Genomic DNA, 17,887 nt, shown 5'->3' with positions numbered 1-17,887 from the left:
CTGTCCAACTCAAAATTATCCGCTAAAAACTTTGGCGATAACAGTCTTTTGACAAAAAAAAAAATATTTTTTAGGGTTTTGAGGAGTGTTTTGGTGAAAAAATTTTTTTTTCGCCATTTTTTTTTTAAGGGTTTCTTCAGAAACGTGCAAAAGTGTTGCCGATGAAAACGAATTTGTCTCATAGTTCCTATCCCACTTAAAATTACGCGAAAAAAACGTTGGCATCAACAGTTTTTTAAAAATTTTTGTTTTTTTTTTTTTGTTTTTTGGGACTTGTTTTGGTCGAAATCGATTTTTTTCATTTTCAAGGCTCCAAATCATTTTTTATGTATATGTTTCCATTAGATTCACCAAGAAGTATACCAAAATGATCAGGGGACGAGCTGAGTTGATTTAGCCATGTCCGTCTGTCCGTTTGTTTGAACGCAAACTAGTCCCTCAATTTTTGAGATATCTTGATGAAATTTGGCAAGCAGGCATCTTTTCGACCGGACCGGACACTCTGGCATATACCTCCCATACAACCGATTTTTCAATAAGAGGGTTTTCGCCATTTCTGCCTCACTTTATCAAAACCCAAAAAATATATATTTTTTTTTTTTTTTTCAAAAAACTGTTATTGAAAAAGTTTTTAGCGGACAATTTTGAGTCGGACCGGGTATACAAGAAAATTTTAAAATCAAATAAAAATTTTTTAAGTAGGTCATGAAAAAAACCTTAAAAATCAAAGAAAAAAGTCAAAAAACTCAAATTTTGCAGGCTCGAAAATTATTTTTTTGGGTATGCTTAGTGGAACTTTTTTTCCTGAGCCCAAAACCTATCGAAAAATCGATGGCGCGATATGGGTTAACTTTCTTCCATGCAAATCAACCCAGCTTAATGGTTACATCATGATAAAACTGTTAAGCTAGTTTGAAGCGTTTTTTTTTTCAAGCTCGCTTGCAAAAAAAGGCAACTATTATTTAGTGTTACGTTATGTTGTTCATAATAAAACAGGTTATCTGTGTACTGCATGTAGACTTTTTAGTTTATTATGATTAGAAAAAGGTTTAAAATAAAACTGTGTGAGTATATTTTTCAGATATGTTATTAGTCTTTCGATACAGCGTAAATGGAGGTGTGTGTAAACTTTTGTCTGCCACTGTACATATATCCATTATTGATAAGTTCTTTAAATAAATGTTTATCTATATATTTCCATCTCAAAAGTTATTGTTATCTCTTTTACCTAATATTTCATTCATTGAGTATTTATGCAATTTATCTCTTGTATGTATGTAAGTATTTTAATATTAATTGGTATGTATCAAATCTTTTCGCATTCTTATAATTTTTCATATATCAATTTGTTGTTAATTATGTGCTAGCATGGCAATGATTTCAGTCCTTCAATTGTTTTATTATTGTTTTTTTTTGTTTTGTTGCATATTCAAGTATGTCATATTCAATTATGTTTATTCTTACTTCTACGTCACATACGTATATATAAATATTTAATAGCAACATTTCAATTGTTTGTATATTTCATTAAATTTTAATAAGTTCTTATGGTTTTTAATTGTTATATTATTATTATTAGTTTTTTTAATATTTTCTCATATGTATGTGCGCTGTCGTATGAGCAACTTTTAACTATGTTATATATATATTATGTATGTATGTACTCTTATTAAACTCCATTCATTATTATTAAACGTTCTCGTTGGCTTATGACGTTTTCTCAACAAACAATTATCATAAATATTTTTTCGCGTTTCAATTTTTGACTTAATGTTTTACAATTCCAAACATACTTAGTTATCTCTTATTAATCTTTGAATCTTAAGTTACTTCTGCTATTCCATACACTCATTTAAGTATGCAATTTTCTATAAATATGCCTGTTAAGCCAATGACACTCTATTTAAACAATTATCATACATATATATACGTATCTTATCAATACGGTTGCTACTTCAAAAAGGGTGCCATAAACCAAAATTTACAAATTAGTGATGCATTCAAAGGGCGGATTAGTTTGTTTTTCACAAGGTGGGAGTGGTGAGTTTCATTAAATAAGATTTAAAATTGTGTTACTGTTTTTGTTTAATTATTTATCAAATGCTGCTAAAACTAAGGAATCATAAAAAAATGGGTCCGTGTACTTACTTATACTTCTTTGGCATCATTAAAAAGTATCGTAAATACTAACCTAGGCAAAGAGCTACCTGTATACCAACTGTCAAGGAAATCGAACCGTGAATAGAATTAATTCAAAAAGATCGGTGCCTCTTTCATTTCCCGAAAAAAAACACAGGAACATCCTCCGCGTTGCTCTGAAGCTATCCAGCAAATTTGAATAAAATCGGCGGAGTGATTTCGGAGTTCTTATTTATATATATAGATAGATTAAATCTCCTTAGTGCACAAATATTAGCATACACATGTACATACAAAAATACCCAAATATATAACTTTTGCTTAAAAATGTTAACGGAACGCATACAATTTCGAACAAAAGAGTATTTTTCAAGCGATGTATGCGTTCTTAATAGGGCTGTGAACTGCATCCGGATTTTTCAACTATCCGAATAAACCTGATATTCGAATAACCGGATAGCTAAGCAAAAAATCCGGCTATCCGGATTTCCGGATTCACAAGTGGGAAATCCGGATATCCGCTGTTCGGCTATTCGGATACGTAAACGGAATATCCGGATATCCGTATGTCGGGATACTGGAATATAAAGGTTGAATATCTGCATATCAGAATTGAACGAAGCAAACCAGACCCACGAATTTATTGTTATTAATGTTAAATAAACATATATGGTACATAAATGTGTTGCTTTCACTGGATATCCAAAAATACGGTTATTAACCGGATCTTCATAAATCCGGATATCCGGATAGTTTCACAAACGAATATTAACCGGATATTCATGCCATCCGGATTTTATCCGTGTCAACGGATATCCGTATGGATATCTGGATATTCGAATATACGGATAGTCCCAGCCCTAGTTCTTAACCATTAACAAAATTAACACGCATAAATACATATGTATGTATGTCAAGCTGCTATAATTTGAAAACACATAAATACATAAGTATATCAATACATCCATACATCCATACATACCTATAAATGATGCAATGTTGAATAACGCTAGCGAATGCTGGCCTTTTCACCATTCGATCTAATTCAACATGTTAATATGTATGTGACGCAAAATGTTATGTGGTGAAAGTCCCACTCAAAGCGTGTCTCGTACAGGTCATGGCGGATAACAACAAGAACTTCATTATCAACCTGCTAATTTGGTGTTACATCTTAAAATTTCACTCTCATCAACGTACCGGATCTACATCCGGAAAAAGACCATTAACATCGACAACACTCCCCAAGGAAAATCAAAAGGAATATGAATAGTAAAATAAAAATTGGAATAAGAATGGGATTTCGAATAGGAATTTAAACAAGAACAAGAATATTAGGAGATCAAGCCGTTGTAAAAGCTCCGCACATCTCATCTGCAGATTTACATATTAGCTTATGATGATATAAACAGTATATATTGCATATCTGTTAATTTGGGCATAGATGGTAACGAAAGGGTTGATGAGCTAGCAAAATACGGCGCAACATACAAAGCATATGAGTGTTTCCATGCAGCCGCATGCGACGTTCATACGCATTGGGAGTAATATAAATCACACATAAAACGAGTTTTCGGGAAAATAAAAATACAGTTACGTTGCAATTAAAAAGAAGTATGTTTGGAAAAAAATGGGCGGCCTGAAAGCTTTGGTGTCTAAAATATCCGTCCAAAATGAGGTGATAACGTACGCGACAAAAACGGAAGTGCTAATATTGCGCACATACATATATGCGAAAGTCTGCGAATGAAGCCAATTTTCATTCATGCAAGTAGAAACATCTTCAATTTCTTCCGCGCATACATACAATAAATGTACAAATGAATGATTTTAATGTATTTAAATAAAATATTCATACTTACAATAACGTATGCGACAAACTTTAAACTTTTTATTACTTCGATTGAAAAGAAAATTTCAGCGAATATATTTAATCAGAAGATTTCTTAATTTGGAGTTGTAATCTCTATTACCTGCGACTGCCAATACACAAATGACATAGACAAATAATGTTTTTGCATAACGTACGCGACGTAAGAATACTAAATAAAAAACATACCGTTATTCGAGTTCAAACTTTTCTTTTTCTTATTTTTCTAGGTAGTTGTTGTTGTTAATTTAATTTTAAAATGTATTTGCACTACTTCAAATCTCTTAATTTAGTTAATAGGGAAGGGAAAATAGTTGATTCAATTTGCGAAAACTGAATTGAAGAGACCCTCAGTTTTACTCTTCCCTTTATGAAAATACCAACAAGCTGAAAATACTTCCATATAATAAAAATTCAAGTACTTTTCCCTTAATAATTCGTGTTAAAACCCATTTTCTAGTAATTTAATTTTTTCAGTCGTGGTTGACCTTCTCATGGAAACACCCATATGCGGTAGACGTTTCAAATAAGCAGGGTGAGATAACAAAGGTGCAAGAGCAGTAAATGGTCAATCAAGAACGTGGTACTAAACGTAGTACTGCTAAGTATCGAAGATCGTATGCATGTCTTAGGACATAACACTAACAAGGGTTTTATTGTCTCGAAAAAGAAAAGTATGCAAACAAATGTGGGGTTGCCATCTGGATCGAGATTAAGGTTCAAGCAACGAGCAGTTAGGGGTTCATCAGATCTGGAATTAGCTAGTAGAGTAGTTCCTCGTATTTGAGAAGAGCAGCAATAATAATAGGACATAATTTCCCTGGTTCCTACTAAAATTTTAAAACCGTTTCGTCAAACGAACCTCTGGTATGGCTATGGACACTTCAGCTTATGTGTGTTCCTTGCGAACTGCCTAAATTTAGCCCAAGCTTCCCTTCCAATGAAACGCCTAACCGAATCTAAATGAAAGCAAAAAACTGAGATAGCTCCCATTATGTTTAATTGTATGGCTGGCAGTAAAAAAAGATTTAGTATATTAGAATTGAATGAAACTGACAAAAATGGGATATTAAAAAAAATCAGTAATAAAAATGGAACACCTCATACAACTTTTATAAGTGTTTTCGCATTTTTTGAACATTTTTGAACTTTTTTATATATCCCCTTACAGTATCATTTTTATTGGCTCTATTTTTACTGTTTGTGCTTCAGGCATACTAAGGCTAGTTGCCTTCAAAAAACCCGAGTACTCCATAAATAGTATAAGGAATACTCCTCTAGGAGTATACGAGTGTTCCAAAACTAATCTGTATTCATACAAAAAATGTGCTCCAATTAAAATTGCGATGTCCTAGGAGAGGAGTAGGTGTACTCTCCAAAGTACTTTCACTGTAGTACTCCATGGAGCACCCACAGAGGATCATATGCCAAAGTACTAAAGAGGAATTGTGTCGAAAAGAATTATCGGAGTGAATTTAATTTAAAATGAAAGTAAATGAAGAAGGGCAATACAACTTTTATATTTTATACTACGAATATTCTTATGTTATTTAGCATTTGAGTGAATAAAGAAACTAATATTTCTATATACTATAGTATGTATACATAAAACCAGTACGCGGTTGCATTTTATCAGAGTTGCCATAGTAAAATTTTATTATCAGTTATTTGTATGCAATATTTTACTTTTGGTAACTCTGTTCGATCGTCATCGTGTCGTGATTACGGTCGTTAAAAACGAGTAATGATCGGCTGATGGTGGTCCGCAAACGCATTGCAAAGGAGTATTGTTAGAGTACTCCAACATGAAGAAAATGGAACACGTAATCCAACAATTTTTGGAGGTTGTTAGAAATTAACAGCCTCATTACCTTTGACGCTATCGTGCCCAAAACGATCGTCGTTCGTCTGTTTGTAGCACGATTAGCTATACGACAAGCAAACCCATAATCAAAACGGTAACATCCAACTCTTACGCTATCTCGTCATTCTTTATCATGAACAGCAGCTGTGAAAGCAAGTCGAAGTGTGAAAACCAACGGACGAAAACAAATTGGACATTTTCTTTCGTGCAGTTGACGAATAACGCAAAGCTAGACGATAAACGAAAATGTAAACTTCAGAACACCACTAGCAGACGATATTGCCAACGCAGATATCGTTCGTTAAGCTTCTCGTTCGCCAAATATAATGAGGCTGCAATTTTCTGGAGACGCGCCTAGAAAGCTCTGTTTTTGGTGGCTTATGTTGATTCTCTGGTCGCCTTGAGGGACGTGTTGTATGAAATAAAAACATTCCTATTCTGTTTTCGTCAATTTGAAAATATATGATGACGCCTCTATATCATAACGTGTCTATAATACAAATATGCATCTTTTCTTTCAATTGGTAGTTTCATACCTCCTTTGAAAGACCATTTGGATAAATTAATTTAATATGTATGATAATGTTATCTAACTCAAAAAACTGAGCGGATTCCAAATATGGATAACCACAGATAGAGCACATTACACTTTTTATACAGGTTGAACGAGTTCGCCCCATACACTTACAGACATATTACACAATCTTACTCATCTCTCTAAAGTCCTAAATCTAATTAAGACCATTTAATTCTACACTCTGCGTCTCCAAACTACGCTTCAAATCAGCGATTGTGCTAAATATCATTTGCTTTTTATGATCTCCATGCTTGCCAACGCCGTTAAATTCATTTTTGTCCTGATGCAAATCCTGACTGTTACTACGTGCCGTCAAACGTGGACTTATATTTTGACGACGCCGCAAATTTTGAATTTTAGCCAACATTGCTTGTTTTGGTATTTCTATAAAATGATAACAAGATGAAAAAAAATCGGTAAAAGCTTTAGATAAAAGTAAATTTCGCACACTCACCCGCTTCCAAGTCGAAACTCTTTTTGATGCGTTCAAAGGTGGAACTGCCGCTATAAACTTTTCTTTTTAAGGGTTCACTTTGAGGACACGCATGCAACAGTCCTGATTGCCATTGAATCACAGTGTTATTATTAGACTTCAGCTCACCTCTTGCCAAATTATGGTTTTGCAAATCTGCTTCATTGAAGCGTGAAACGCGCGCAAACTCTGGTAAGTAATTGTGATTGATTAAATCTACTGGAGCGTTTGGAAGCTGACTTGTCTGTTTTGTCGCCGCATTGTGATTGTTCAATTGTTTATGCTGATTCCCTTGTTGTTGCAGCTCAGACTCTGAATCGCTATCAAAATTCTGACTGCGCTGCTTAGTATTTCCCGCTTTCTTATGACGCGACACTGGCGATTGACTGCGTATGCGACGTTCTTGTAGTGGGGTGGCATGGGGACTGCGCTGCATACGTCGACCATTTACTTGCAGCTGTGGTGACTGTGGCGGTTTAGAAGCATCTGTAATCGCTTTACGTGGTGGCACCTCTGGTGGTACATTTTGGTTGATGAAATTTGTCAAATGAGTTTTGCGGGGACTACAGCGACTAAAGCGTGGACTATTGAGTTCAGAGGCAGGCATGTGACGAAGTAAATCAATACGACGATTAATAGCAGCAGCCAATTCTTGTTGTTGTTGCTTCTCAGTTTGTTGCGCTTGCTTGAGCTGTTCGCGTCGTGTATCTGCCTCACAGTTTTTGAGCATTTCGACACGCTTATTGGCAAGTGGATTCAGGCGACGTGGACTAGAGACGGGCGTATCGCGTGGTATGCTGGAAAATGAAAGTGGGTTCAAAAGGGTTTTGGACAATTTTTGAGCTGCTCACTACTTACCTTTGCATACTATTTTTCATCGAGACTAGTAAAGATTCTGCTTCTTGTATCAGTTGTCTATACTTCACATCCGCTTCTAAGTCTGCCTGCAGTAAAGCTTGTTCGCTCTCAGCGATTGTCATGAAGCGTTTGGTGTCACGCATATCCGTGAACACCAAGGAGCTAGAGCGATTTGTTAGTGGTGAAATTTCATTAATTCTGCAAATATGGAGGATATTCGCAATTAAACTCGAGCAATACTGATTGGTCAAAGGCAAAGTTCTTAAATAAAACAAGTAAGGAAGGTTAAGTTCGGGTGTAACCGAACATTACATACTCAGTTGAGAGCTATGGTGACAACATAAGGGAAAATAACCATGTAGGAAAATGAACCGAGGGAAACCCTGGAATGTGTTTGTATGACATGTGTATCAAATGAAAGGCATTAAAGAGTATTTTATGAGGGAGTGGGCCATAGATCTATAGGTGGACGCCATTTAGGGATATAGCCATAAAGGAGGATCAGGTTGACTCTAGAATGCGTTTGTACGATATGGGTATCAAAAGAAAGGTGTTAATGAGTATTTTAAAAGGGAGTGATGCTTAGTTCCACAGGTGGTCGCCGTTTCGAGATATCGCCAAAAAGGTGGACCAGGTTTGACCCTAGAATTTGTTTGTATGATATGGGTATCAAACTAAAGGTATTAATGAAGGTTTTAAAAGAGAGTGGTGGTAGTTGTATAAGTGGTCGCCTTTTTGAGATATAGCCATAAAGGTGGATCAGGTTGACTCTAGAATGCGTTTGTACGATATGGGTATCAAATGAAAGGTGTTAATAAGTATTTTAAAAGGGAGTAATCCTTAGTTCCATAGGTGGACGCCGTTTCGAGATACCGCCATAAAGGTGGACCAGGGGTGACCCTAGAATTTGTTTGTACAATATGGGTATCAAAAGAAAGGTGTTAACGAGTATTTTAAAAGGGAGTATCCTTAGTTCCATAGGTGGACGCCGTTTCGAGATATCGCCATAAAGGTGGACCAGGGGTGACCCTAGAATTTGTTTGTACGATATGGGTATCAAATTAAAGGTATTAAGGAGGGTTTTAAAATGGAGTGGTGGTAGTTGTATAGGTGGTCGCCTTTTCGAGATATCGCCATAAAGGTGGACCAGGGGTGACTCTAGAATGCGTTTGTACGATATGGGTATCAAATGAAAGGTGTTAATGAGTATTTTAAAAGGAAGTAATCCTTAGTTCCACAGGTAGACGCCGTTTCGAGATATCGCCACAAAGGTGGACCAGGTGTGACCCTAGAATTTGTTTGTACAATATTGGTATCAAAAGAAAGGTGTTAATGAGTATTTTAAAAGGGAGTGATGCTTAGTTCCACAGGTGGACGCCGTTTCGAGATATCGCCATAAAGGTGGACCAGGTGTGACCCTAGAATGCGTTTGTACAATATGGGTATCAAACGAAAGATGTTAATGAGTATTTTAAAAGGGAGTAATCCTTAGTTCCATAGGTGGACGCCGTTTCGAGATATCGCCATAAAGGTGGACCAGGGGTGACCCTAGAATTTGTTTGTACAATATGGGTATCAAAAGAAAGGTGTTAATGAGTATTTTAAAAGGGAGTGATGCTTAGTTCTAGAGGTGGACACCGTTTCGAGATATCGCCATAAAGGTGGACCAGGTGTGACCCTAGAATTTGTTTGTACGATATAGGTATCAAATTAAAGGTATTAATGACGGTTTTAAAAGGGAGAGGTGGTAGTTGTATAGGTGGTCGCCTTTTCGAGATATCGCCATAAAGGTGGACCAGGGGTGACTCTAGAATGCGTTTGTACGATATGGGTATCAAATGAAAGGTGTTAATGAGTATTTTAAAAGGGAGTAATCCTTAGTTCCATAGGTGGACGCAGTTTCGAGATATCGCCATAAAGGTGGACCAGGGGTGACCCTAGAATTTGTTTGTACAATATGGGTATCAAAAGAAAAGTGTTAATGAGTATTTTAAAAGGGAGTAATCCTTGGTTCCATAGGTGGACGCCGTTTCGAGATATCGCCACAAAGGTGGACCAAGGGTGACCCTAGAATTTGTTTGTACAATATGGGCATCAAACGAATGGTGTTAATGAGTATTTTAAAAGGGAGTGGGCCTTAGTTCTATAGGTGGACGCCGTTTCGAAATATCGCCATAAAGGTGGACCAGGGGTGACTCTAGAATGTGTTTGTAAAATATGGGTATCAAATTAAAGGTATTAATGAGGGTTTTAGAAGGGAGTGGTGGTTGTTGTATAGGTGGTCGCCTTTTCGAGATATCGCCATAAAGGTGGACCAGGGGTGACTCTAGAATGCGTTTGTACGATATGGGTATCAAATGAAAGGTGTTAAAGAGTATTTTATTTAGTTCTATAGGTGGACGCCATTTAGGGATATAGCCATAAAGGTGGATCAGGGTTGACTCTAGAATGCGTTTGTACGATATGGGTATTAAATGAAAGGTGTTAATGAGTATTTTAAAAGGGAGTAATCCTTAGTTCCATAGGTGGACGCCGTTTTGAGATACCGCCATAAAGGTGGATCAGGGGTGACCCTAGAATTTGTTTGTACAATATGGGTATCAAAAGAAAGGTGTTAATGAGTATTTTAAAAGGGAGTAATCCTTAGTTCCATAGGTGGACGCCGTTTCGAGATATCGCCATATGGGTGGACCAGGGGTGACCCTAGAATTTGTTTGTACAATATGGGTATCAAAAGAAAGGTGTTAATGAGTATTTTAAAAGGGAGTGAGCCTTAGTTCTATAGGTGGACGCCGTTTCGAAATATCGCCATAAAGGTGGACCAGGGTGACTCTAGAATGTGTTTGTACGATATGGGTATCAAATTAAAGGTATTAATGAGAGTTTTAAAAGGGAGTGGTGGTAGTTGTATATGTGAAGGCGTTTTCCAGATCGCGACCAAAATGTGGACCAGGGTGACACAGAACATCATCTGTTGGATACCGCTAATTTATTTATATATGTAATACCTGCCAAGATTTTAACGGTTTTTTATTTCGCCCTGCGGAACTTTTTCATTTTCTTCTACTTAATGTGGTAGGTGTCACAACCATTTTATAAAGTTTTTTCTAAAGTTATATTTCGTGTCAATAAACCAATCCAATTACCTCACCATGTTTCATCCCTTTTTTCGTATTTGGTATAGAATTATGGCATTTTTTTCATTTTTCGTAATTTTCGATATCGAAAAAGTGGGCGTGGTCATTGTCGGATTTCGTTCATTTTTCATACCAAAATAAAGTGAGTTCAAGTAAGTACATGAACTAAGTTCATTAAAGATATGTCGATTTTTGCTCAAGTTATCATGTTAACGGCCATGCGGAAGGACAGTCGAACGACTGTGTATAAAAACTGGGCGTGGCATAAACCGATTTCGCCCGTTTTCACAGAAAACAGTTAACATCATAAAATCTATGCCCCTACCAAATTTCAAAAGGATTGGTTAATTTTTGTTCGACTTATGGCGTTAAAAGTATCCTAGACAAATTAAATGAAAAAGGGCGGAGCCACGCCCATTTTGAAATTTTCTTTTATTTTTGTATTTTGTTGCACCATGTCATTACTAGAGTTGAATGTTGACATAATTTATTTATATACTCTAAAGATATTAAATTTTTTGTTAAAATTTTACTTTAAAAAAAATTTTTTTTAAAAGTGGGCGTGGTCCTTCTCCGATTTTGCTAATTTTTATTAGGCGTACATATAGTAATAGGAGTAACGTCCCTGCCAAATTTCATCATGATATCTTCAACGACTGACAAATTACAGCTTGCAAAATTTTAAATTACCTTCTTTTAAAAGTGGGCGGTGCCACGCCCATTGGCCAAAATTTTACTAAGTTTCTATTCTGCGTCATAAATTCAACTCATCTACCAAGCTTAGTCGCTTTATCTGTCTTTGGTAATGAATTATCGCACTTTTTCGGTTTTACGAAATTTTCGATATCGAAAAAGTGGGCGTGGTTATAGTCCGATATCGTTCATTTTAAATAGCGATCTGAGATGAGTGCTCAGGAACCTACGTACCAAATTTCATCAAGTTACCTCAAAATTTACTCAAGTTATCGTGTTAACGGACGGACGGACGGACGGACGGACATGGCTCAATAAAATTTTTTTTCGATCCTGATTATTTTGATATATGGAAGTCTATATCTATCTCGATTCCTTTATATATGTACAACCAACCGTTATCCAATCAAACTTAATATACTCTGTGAGCTCTGCTCAACTGAGTATAATAAGAGAATTAGGTACCCCTCCCGTATGAGAAAGTACTTCAAAGACTATTGAAGATTGAGGAAGCCTTTCATGGAGAAACTCGAGATCACTCAAATAACAAAGATGTTCTCATGGTCAGCATTCGTCTTACTACCTCAAGATTATGAATTGTGGGTTCCAATGGTATTGCCTTGCGGGGAAGAAGTCACCTCAGCCCATTTGGTGTAGGAAATGGACGTGATAAATTCTATAACCTCCTAAGCAAGGATCGCCCATTTTAACAAGCTAAGTCTGATCACCCTCATAACTTCCATGGACCAGTTATCGTTAGCTCACCAGACTAGCTTGCTAAATGAAGCTTACACACCTAGTGGAATTACATTAAATAATTACTTTGGTACACTAGCCATCGGAGTTTTCATAGATTTCTCAAACCTCAGGAGCTCTGTTGGCCACCGGAAAATAGTATATATAATAGTATAAATATATCTCTCCCGCTGCTTTGTAAGGGCAGACGGAGGGTAAATTGGTGTGCCCGATTGGCATCAGCTCTCAAAGATGGGACTGTTGGTGTGTTTTTATACATTTAGGGGTTAAATAATAATGATGATACTTTTAAATTTTTTAGTTAGAACTATACTTGATTTTGGCGAGCATAGAGGACATGGGCAGTCCTTTTACGTATACGTGGCGGGTACGCTCCGGTGCTATCCCGATTGCCTCGGGATCGACTTTTGGCCTCTCGAGCTTAGGGGTTGGCAGATTTATACGCCCCCAACAATATGCATATGGGTTTCAAATATTTAGCACATGTCTTCAATCTGTCTCTTTCCACCTTTGTCATTCCCGAAAAATGGAAAATGGCCAAGGTGGTCCGCTACTAAATCCTGGGCAACCAGCTAACAAAGAAGATTCATATCGCCCGATATCTCTCCTATCGCCAGTAGCCAAGACGCTTGAAGCCATTTTGCTCCCCTACTTCAAAGCAAATTTGCAGCTAGCCTGTCATCAGCATGGCTTCAGAAAACTCCATAGCACCACCACCGCGCTAAATGCCATCAGCACCCAGATAAATTGCGGTTAAATCAAAACGCCCACCATAGAACAGTACTCGTTGCGCTAGACCTATCAAAACCTTTTGATACGGTCAACCATTGCACGTTACTGCAAGATCTGGAAGGGTCTATACGAGTCTTAAAAGGTAGACCGCAAATTATCTGGGTGGTCGGCAGGCTTCGGTGCAATTTATAAATGAAACATCAAAACCAAGAAGAATTAAGCAAGGGGTGCCACAGGGTGATGTCCTATTCCCACTTTTGTTTAATTTCTACATATCAAAGCTACCTTCGCCACCAGGAGGAGTTACTATCGTTTCCTACGCCGATGACTGCACAATAATGGCCACAGGCCCAGGCCCACAGTTCGATGAGCTTTGCAACAGAATAAACGGCTACCTCCCTGATCTCTCCAGTTTTTTCACCTCGCGAAACCTGGCATTATCACCGAGTAAATCCTCCGCGCCTTATTTACAACATGGACGTCCCAAATGTCGACCATTTTGAATATACACGTCGATGGCACTACGCTACCGACAGCCCTACACCCCAAAATCTTGGATGTGACGTTTGATCAGGATCTACATTTTGGTGAGCACGCAGCCGCAATTGTTCCGAAAATCCAGAGCTGTAATAAAATCCTCAAATCCCTTGCTGGCAGTACTTGGGAAAAGACAAAAAAAAAACGCTCATTACCACATACAAAGCAATTGGCCAGCCGATTTCGTGCTACGCGTCCCCTATTTGGTTGCCAAGCCTAAGAACTACCCACTGGTCAGAATCGCCACGGGCTGTATTCTTATGTCCCAGAACACCATCTGCATAATGAGGCCAGAATACTCCCCATCAGGGAGAGAAATTAGATGCTAACCAAACAGTTCCTGTTGAATACCCAAAAACCTGAGCATCCCAACAGACATCTGATTGATGAGCCAACACCGCCTAGGGGCCTAAGGAGTCATATCTGTAAGCATTTTGAGGAAATATGGCACCTGAGAACTCAGCCGTATGAAGCAAAAAAACACAAGCAGGTCCTTGGTGAATTCCACAAACAGGCGTCTGACCTTTATGCCAGGAATTGCCCGGTGAATCCAGTACTCAAAGAACAGTACCCAACACTTGCGGAAGATGAACGCATACTCCCTAGGGAAACGCGAGTCACTCTAGCTCAACTTCGTTCTGGATACTGTCACAGGTTAAACTCTTACCTATCCAGAATCAACCCCGACATACAACATGTATGCCCCGCTTGCAATGTGTCCCCACATGACACCAACCATCTCTTTAATTGTAATGTGCAACCAACCAGGGCCGTAGAGAGAAATTCCGGACCCGGGACTAAACAATTTACGGGCCCCCCTATAAAAAATCCACTAATACATTTGATTAACTTGAATTAATGACGTCTCATTCATGAATCATTATTGATGGATTACATCAAAAAATAAAATATTTTAAAAAAAATTTTAAGTGAAACAGTTTTATTGAAAACAATACTTACATGAAGTAATAATAATACTAAAAGCTAGAAAATAATAAGGTAGGTCCTACGTACTAGTCATCACACCCCTCATCAATCTAAGGCGTAGCTCAGACAATTAAATAAAGGCGTTGGGCGCGTGAAATTTCTAAAAATTTGAGGCGTGGCATAACCTGATTAAGGATTGATGAGGAGTGTGATGACTAGTACGTAGGACCTACCTAATTATTTTCTAGCTTTTAGTATTATTATTACTTCATGTAAGTATTGTTTTCAATAAAACCGTTTTTCAAGTTTTTAATCTTTATTTAATTGCCTATTATTTCTTATTCCATTTAGTTTATTTAGTGACTCATTATTACAAGGACTATTTCCTGGCAATTTGTTACAATCTAAGTCCTTAATACATAATCCTTCCAAAGACTTTACTCGACTCTGCGCCACATATGCTTGTCCCTCCTCTAACTCTAAAATATTTTGATGTCACTTCTACCGGACTGTATGTAATATTTGTTCCAAATATGAGCCAAATCGGACATCATAGGTCGCTTTCTATTCATGTATGTATTATGTGTTCCAAATATGGACCAAATTGGACCACAGATACGATTTTTTTTTAATTTCTGGATCTTTCCGCCACCTAGCGGCGATTTTTTTCATAGGTAGCTTTCTATTCTTCTATGTATTATGCGTTCCAAATATGAGCCAAATCGGACCATAAATACGATGTTTGTGAATATCTCGATCTTTGCGGCACCTAGCGGCGGTTTTTTTTCATATGTCGTTTCCTATTCTTATATGTATTATGTGTTCAAAATATGAGCCAAATCGGACCACAAATACGATTTTTTGAATATCTCGATTCTTGCGCCACCTAGCGGTGATTTTTTTCATAGGTCGCTTTCTATTCTTGTATTATGTGTTCCAAATATGCGTCAAATCGGACCACAAATACGATTTTTTTTTAATATCTCGATCTTTGCGCCACTTAGCGGTGATTTTTTTCATGGGTCGCTTTCTATTCTTCTATGTATTATGCGTTCCAAATATGAGCCAAATCGGACCATAAATACGAGTTTTGTGAATATCTCGATCTTTGCGGCACCTAGCGGCGATTTTTTTTCATTCATAGGTCGTTTCCTATTCTTGTATGTATTATGGTTCCAAATATGAGCCAAATCGGACCACAAATACGATTTTTGTGAATATCTCGATCCTTGCGCCACCTAGCGGCGATTTTTTTCATAGGTCGCTTTCTATTATTGTATTATGTGTTCCAAACGTGCGTCAAATCGGACCATAAATACGAATTTTGTGAATATCTCGATCCTTGCGCCACCTAGCGGCAATTTTTTTTCATAGGGCGCTTTCTATTCTGGTATGTATTATGTGTTCCAAATATGAACCAAATCGGACCACAACTACGATTTTTGTGAATATCTCGATCCTTGCGCCACCTAGCGGCGATTTTTTTTCATAGGGCGCTTTCTATTCTGGTAGGTATTATGTGTTCCAAATATAAACCAAATCGGACCACAAATACGATTTTTGTGAATATCTCGATCCTTGCGCCACCTACCGTCGGGTTTTTTCGTATTATTGCATTGTCATCGGGTTCTGAACTATATTCCAAGTTTCAAGCTTGTAGCTTTACGGGAAGTTACTTAAATTTTAATTACAAGATTCGTGCCAGCCAGCCAACCAGCCAACCAGCCAGCCAGCTAACCATCCAGCCAGCTAACCAGCCAGCCAGCTAACCAGCCAACCAGCCAGTCAAGTCAAGCTAATAAAACCGTTTAAAAAATGTTTGCCACATCAACTAAATGACTTTTGGACTAAGAGTTGACAATAAAATTAACACAAAATATTTACTATTTATACTATTTTATTGTAGCGTAGAAATAAAATTCTCTTTTAACAGCCACATATTGTTTCAAATAATTTTTCTAGTCATTTGGTAACATTTTAATACATTTCTGATAAATTTAATGATGATGATAAATTTTAATCATTCCATATAAAAAGTTCGGATAGGAAAGAGTGGCTTTTCTTGCTTTTTTCGCTGCAAACTTATTTATAATAATATCAAAATTTAACTGTCTTGCCAAAACGGATTCAACACAAAGCGTGGCAAGTCCTGAAACTTGCTCTTGAGATGAACACGATCTATGAAAATTTTTGATTCTTGAAAGGACGCTGAAGCAACATTCTGCACTATCTACAGTGACAGGTATAGTGCAAAAGATACGTAAAGCAACACAAATGTTGGGGAAAATCGTTTACAGATTTTGAACATATTTATGTAGATGGCATTTCGCAATTCCAATGGTGACAGACCTTTATCAAAATTTGCTTCCTAAATGTGTTTCAAATGAATTATTTCGCATTCTAAGCTTTGAGAAATGTCCGACTTGTATTTTTCGACAAATTTTACTGCGCTCGCCCGAACCGTAGTTTCATCCATGTCTTCAAATTGCCATAAAAAGGAAAACGTCTCGTTCAAATTTCTCATAGCTGCAAATCGTTAACTAATGCCACTGATTACCGAATCAACCATCACCCAGAATGTATTGTTTTTAAAATCAGACTCTGAATCATCCATAATCATCTCATTTAAATTATCTTCAGAACGCCTTTTGGGTTTTCTCTTTCGAATGTCCGGAAACTTTGGCGAGATGTTCAATTGAATAGCAACTGTTTTGCATTCGTTTAAAATTGTTTCCCATTCAATCAATTTTAAATCAGCTAATAAGGCATCTAGATGACGGACCTCAAAATCTGTGGTGGCGTCTCTAGCTTGGAGGACCACGTTTCTTTCATTAATAGTAGTCAGTAATTTGAACCAAATTGAGGACAGCAAGATACATTCGAACTTGTTGATGTACTTGAGAATGCCGGTAACATCTCCGTATACTTGCGCAGTCAAATTTGGCTTTTGGCTGAAAGACTATGAAGAGAGCTCGGTAAATTTTTTTTTTAGGATGTCCGATCGTTGTGGAGTGCTGCTGAAAATAGTAAAACATTTTTGTACAACTCCGAAGAAAGTAATTGCAGCCGTACAATATTCTGCAGCATCACCACTTAAAAATTTGAGACTGTGGGTTGCACAAGGCGAGTAATCAGAATTCGAGTTTTTATCGATAATGTGACGTAGTGCTCCATTGTAAGCTCCTTTCATATTGGCGCCGTTATCGTACCCTTTGCACGGCAATCTTCTAAAGGGTTTTCATGTTTACCTAGAGTATGGCAAATTAGATCAGCGATTTTCTGACCAGTTTTTTGGTTACAATTCACGAAAGCCAAAAACCGTTTT

General features: G+C 37.2%; 1 protein-coding gene across 11 annotated transcripts in view; it reads right to left on the bottom strand.

Annotated features, from left to right (window-relative positions):
• Nucleotides 1–5,465: 5,465 nt before the first annotated feature.
• Nucleotides 5,466–17,887, bottom strand: part of LOC137245058 (uncharacterized) — a 105,957-nt gene continuing 93,535 nt past the window's right edge. For all 11 annotated transcript variants that reach the window (XM_067775087.1, XM_067775088.1, XM_067775092.1 and 8 more), the window contains 3 exons: nt 7,781–7,978; nt 6,905–7,719; nt 5,466–6,834 (listed from right to left, as the gene is read on the bottom strand). In XM_067775087.1, coding sequence (XP_067631188.1) covers nt 6,605–6,834; nt 6,905–7,719; nt 7,781–7,978 — 1,243 coding nt within the window. In that variant the 3' untranslated portion in view covers nt 5,466–6,604. The remainder of the gene's footprint in view (nt 6,835–6,904; nt 7,720–7,780; nt 7,979–17,887) is intronic.

The sequence above is a fragment of the Eurosta solidaginis genome, chromosome 3, assembly GCF_040869045.1.
Source record: "Eurosta solidaginis isolate ZX-2024a chromosome 3, ASM4086904v1, whole genome shotgun sequence".
NCBI lineage: Eukaryota > Metazoa > Arthropoda > Insecta > Diptera > Tephritidae > Eurosta > Eurosta solidaginis.
This window is presented reverse-complemented; position numbering and strand designations above follow the sequence as displayed.